The 4893-nt window shown below is 48.4% G+C and overlaps 1 protein-coding gene across 2 annotated transcripts; it reads right to left on the minus strand.

The window, feature by feature from the left end:
• On the minus strand, positions 1-3678 carry znf839 (zinc finger protein 839). 2 transcript variants are annotated; one of them, XM_032508630.1, is made up of 4 exons: positions 3329-3457; positions 1850-1877; positions 1485-1814; positions 1-785 (listed from the first exon to the last, which is right to left on the minus strand). In XM_032508630.1, the coding sequence occupies exons 1-4, from the start codon at positions 3405-3407 to the stop codon at positions 284-286; spliced, it is 939 nt and encodes a 312-aa protein (XP_032364521.1). In that variant the 5' UTR covers positions 3408-3457; the 3' UTR covers positions 1-283. The 2 variants fall into 2 exon arrangements, with proteins under 2 accessions (XP_032364521.1, XP_032364520.1); XM_032508629.1 differs by having other exon boundaries at positions 1485-1877; positions 3329-3678.
• Between the last annotated feature and the right edge of the window lie 1215 nt (positions 3679-4893).

Raw genomic sequence — 4893 nt, forward strand, 5'->3', positions numbered from 1 at the left:
ACCCTCATGATGCAGACTTTCAGCATGGTGTGTTCAGGTTCTGTCAGGGGTTTATAACACCACCCTGTAAATGCAGACGGTCAGCGTGGTGTGTTCAGGTTCTGTCCGTGGTTTATAACACCACCCTGATGATGCAGTCTGTCAGCGTGGTGTGTTCAGGTTCTGTCCAGGGTTTATAACACCATCCTGAAGATGCAGACCGTCAGCGTGGTGTGTTCAGGTTCTGTCCGGGGTTTATAACACCACCCTGTAGATGCAGACTGTCAGCGTGGTGTGTTCAGGTTCACTGAGGATTCGTTGCTGCATCTGATGCTTCGATGCCCAGCAGCGCCTGCACCGCCTCCAGCGGGACGCCCTCGGGGGTTTGGATGTGCATGGTGGTGCCGTCCGGCCCGTTGACAATCACAATCCGGTCCAGACCGGGCTCGGCCATCTGCACCGTCAGCCCCTCCGTCTGGATGTAGATCTCCTGGCCCTCCTGTAGCGACACAGACAAGTCCTTCTGCTGCTGAGGTGGAGCCAGAGTCTGGGTGGGCAAGGGGCCGGGCTCAGGGGTCTGGGTGAAGCCAGGATCTGGGACCAGGCCAGACTCGGGAGTCTGTGATTCTGCAGGGTTTCCGGATTTTTCCAGAGCCTCGGGACTTGAACTCAGAGCTTTCTCCAGCTCTTTCATCTGGGCCGAGATGTCTCCGGAGCTAAGGACCCGGTCCTGGCTCGCAGCCACAGGATCCACCTCCATGGGCGAGTCAGGGGGCAGAGCCTGGGTGGGGGTGGAGCCACAGACGCTGAGGGAGTAGAGAAACACTTTATCAGCCCGTGGAACCAGGGGAAGATTGTGGAGAAGCTCAACTAATTAAATAACTATTGAAATTAAGATTTTATTAAAAGAATCTATCAGCTGTAACATCAAACTAGTCTCATATGGTAGGGGTGTGGTCTTATATGATAGGGGTGTGGTCTCACACACTAGGGGTGTGGTCTCATACAATAGGGGTGTGGTCTCATGCGGTAGGGTTGTAGTCTCATACGATAGGGGTGTGGTCTCATGGTAGGGGTGTGGTCTCATATGCTAGGGGTGTGGTCTCATACAATAGGGGTGTGGTCTCATACAATAGGGGTGTGGTCTCATACAATAGGGGTGTGGTCTCATACAATAGGGGTGTGGTCTCATACACTAGGGGTGTGGTCTCATGCGGTAGGGTTGTAGTCTCATACGATAGGGGTGTGGTCTCATACGCTAGGGATGTGGTCTCATACGCTAGGGATGTGGTCTCATACGCTAGGGGTGTGGTCTCATACGCTAGGGGTGTGGTCTCATACGATAGAGGTTTAGTCTCATATGGTGGGGGTGTAGTCTCATATGGAAGGGGTGTGGTTTCATACATAGGGTGTAGTCTCATATGGAAGGGGTGTGGTTTCATACATAGGGTGTAGTCTCATATGGAAGGGGTGTGGTTTCATACATAGGGGTTTGGCCAGCTCACCTGGAGGCAGCAGCGGTACTCAGCTGTTTGGATCCGGCTGCAATCAGCAGAGGAGAAACGGAGACGGAGCAGGGCTTCACATCTGTCACAGCAGGGGTTACGCTGGGGGTCACATCTGTCACAGCAGGGGTTACGCTGGGGGTCACAGAGGTCACAGCAGGGGTTACGCTGGGGGTCACAGAGGTCACAGCAGGGGATACGCTGGGGGTCACAGAGATCCCAGCAGGGGTCACGCCGGGGTCACAGAGATCCCAGCAGGGGTCACGCCGGGGGTCACAGCGGGGGTCACAGCAGGGGCCACGCCGGGGGTCACAGAGGTCACAGCAGGGGTCACGCCAGGGGTCACAGCGGGGGTCACGGCGGGGGTCATAGGGGGGGTCAGTGTGGTCCGGCCTAGGAGAGAAAAGTAGAAACGCAGAAACATGTTCAGTTTTAACGTCTGGACGCAGCTGAAGTACGGAGGGATTTTAACCATGATTAAGCTAGCTGCTAGCTGGGATAGGCTAAAAAAAAGCTGCTGGGTGGTTTAGTTTTAGCTACGGTAGGCTAAGGTTAGCTGCTGCGTAGCGTTAGCTTTGTTAAGCTAACGTTAACTGCTACGTAGTGTTAGCTATCGTCTTGTGCAGCAATGCTTCTGCTGCCAGTAACGGTTCAGAGCAGCAGAGGGTAAACCCAACCCCAGTTACAGGTGCAGTAGGGTGTAGTTCAGGTCAGGTGTAGTAATAATAATAATACATTTTATTTATAATGCACTTTGCATTTAAGACCAACCTCTAAGTGTTACAGGTAAGATCATAAAAGCATAAAAACAGTTTAAAATATAAATAGTGTGACGACATTATTGTGCAAAGTTAAAACTCATAGGTTCTGCAAATAATAAATGTTTTTGGTCCTTTTTAAAATGTCTCAATAGTTTGTGGTGCCCTAGTAGGGTGTAATACAGGTGTGGTAGGGTGCAGTACAGGTCAGGTGTAGTAGGGTGTAGTACAGGTCAGGTGTAGTGGGGTGCAGTGTAGGTCAGGTGTAGTAGGGTGTAGTACAGGTCAGGTGTAGTAGGGTGCAGTACAGGTCAGGTGTAGTAGGGTGCAGTGCAGGTCAGGTGTAGTAGGGTGCAGTGCAGGTCAGGTGTAGTAGGGTGTAGTACAGGTCAGGTGTAGTAGGGTGCAGTACAGGTCAGGTGTAGTAGGGTGTAGTGCAGGTGTAGTAGGGTGCAGTACAGGTCAGGTGTAGTAGGGTGCAGTGCAGGTCAGGTGTAGTAGGGTGCAGTGCAGGTGTAGTAGGGTGTAGTACAGGTGTAGTAGGGTGCAGTGCAGGTCAGGTGTAGTAGGGTGTAGTACAGGTCAGGTGTAGTAGGGTGCAGTGCAGGTCAGGTGTAGTAGGGTGCAGTACAGGTCAGGTGTAGTAGGGTGTAGTACAGGTGTAGTAGGGTCTAGTACAGGTCAGGTGTAGTAGGGTGTAGTACAGGTCAGGTGTAGTAGGGTGCAGTGCAGGTCAGGTGTAGTAGGGTGTAGTACAGGTGTAGTAGGGTGTAGTACAGGTGTAGTAGGGTGCAGTACAGGTCAGGTGTAGTAGGGTGTAGTACAGGTCAGGTGTAGTAGGGTGCAGTGCAGGTCAGGTGTAGTAGGGTGTAGTACAGGTCAGGTGTAGTAGGGTGCAGTGCAGGTCAGGTGTAGTAGGGTGCAGTACAGGTCAGGTGTAGTAGGGTGTAGTACAGGTGTAGTAGGGTGTAGTACAGGTCAGGTGTAGTAGGGTGTAGTGCTGGTGTAGTTGGGTGTAGTACAGGTCAGGTGTAGTAGGGTGCAGTACAGGTGTAGTAGGGTGCAGTGCGGGTGTAGAAGTTGTACCTGTTTTGACCGTCTGGATCCCATTCTGGTGAACAGAAACACTGTTCTCCATCTTGAATCTCTTTGAAGGTGGCAGCATCTTGGAATTCTGTAAACATAGTTAGCGTTAGCCAGGGTTAGCGTTAGCCAGGGTTAGCGTTAGCCAGGGTTAGCGTTAGCCAGGTAACCAGGGGCCAGCTGTTCAAAGGTAAGCTAATCGGATTTTGGTTATCGGATTGGATCAAATCTTGAAATTGGGTTGTTCAAAAGGGAAAGAAGGAATCTGAAACCAGATTAGATCACGGACTCCAATCCTAGTTTTAATCTGGATCAAACCTTCACTTTGTGTTGTCAGTAGGATTTGGATAACTTTGATCCAAAAAAACAGGATTATCCTGATCCAACAGGGGTAGGATTTCCAGGTGGATTTCCAGGTGGATTTCCAGGTGGATTTCAAGGTGGATTTCCAGGTGGATTTCCAGGTGGATTTCCAGGTGGATTTCCAGGTGGATTTCCAGGTGGATTTCAAGGTGGATTCCAGCACAAAAACTTAGTAAAACTTTAAATTGGTCAAATAATACATTTGCAACATTTAGTGTATACACTTTTTATATTTTGCACTTGACTTGTTTAACCTTAGTTAAGTTTAGTAAAGCAAAAAATAAAATAAAAATACAAATTATCTTGTCCTCATGGAACAATCCCCCAAACAGATTTAAATAACAAAACAAAATACAAAATAATAATATACATATCTCATTCATCACCGTATATTAATTTCAAGGAAACAATCTAATACAAATTCCTGGTCTTTCCTCCTCAGATGAAGAAGAACCCGGAACATTCTACTACTACTACTACTACACTACTACTACTACTACTACTACTACTACTTCACTTTTAACCTTTTTTTTTTAAAGATGTTTTCAAAACTTTCCACAATGTATTTGTTAATGTATATTAGTTTTTTATTTGTAGTGGCTCAGATGAGGGGTCATAAAAGAAATTATGAATGGAAGTGGGAGTTATTTTTTCGTTTAGTCTCAAAATAATCACTTAGAGTAACCCCATCTTGGCTCTTCTACCTGTTCTGTACGTAGCTGGTAGCCCACGTTGTGATATGTTGTCCTATTTAGAGCAGTGGTAATCCGGATTTGGTCATCTTGAAAACTGTGTATCTGGATCAGGGTGATCCGGTCCAATGTTGCTATGAAAAACCGGCATAAAAGTAAGACGGATTACCTGATCCTGGATAGGAAGAAATGGGATTTCCAAATCCGGATCATTTTGATCCGGATAAAATGTTTTGAACAACTGGCCCCAGAAGATGTCCTGGGTTAGGGTTAGCCAGGTCACCAGAAGATGTCCTGGGTTAATATGAGCCAGGTCACCAGAAGATGTCCTGGGTTAATATGAGCCAGGTCACCAGAAGATGTCCTGGGTTAATATGAGCCAGGTCACCAGAAGATGTCCTGGGTTAATATGAGCCAGGTCACCAGAAGATGTCCTGGGTTAGGGTTAGCCAGGTCACCAGAAGATGTCCTGGGTTAGCGTGAGCCAGGTCACAAGAAGATGTCCTGGGTTAG

Source organism: Etheostoma spectabile, unplaced genomic scaffold (genome assembly GCF_008692095.1).
Source record: "Etheostoma spectabile isolate EspeVRDwgs_2016 unplaced genomic scaffold, UIUC_Espe_1.0 scaffold00008545, whole genome shotgun sequence".
NCBI lineage: Eukaryota > Metazoa > Chordata > Actinopteri > Perciformes > Percidae > Etheostoma > Etheostoma spectabile.

Excerpts from the sequence above, each read along its gene's own strand:
- znf839 (XM_032508629.1), bottom strand. The coding sequence starts at position 3,426 with ATGTTTACAGAATTCCAAGATGCTGCCACCTTCAAAGAGATTCAAGAT. Across the intron at positions 1,878-3,328 it reads GATCCAGACGGTCAAAACAG|GCCGGACCACACTGACCCCC; the intron begins GTACAACTTCTA and ends TTTCTCTCCTAG. Across the intron at positions 786-1,484 it reads AGTACCGCTGCTGCCTCCAG|CGTCTGTGGCTCCACCCCCA; the intron begins GTGAGCTGGCCA and ends CTACTCCCTCAG.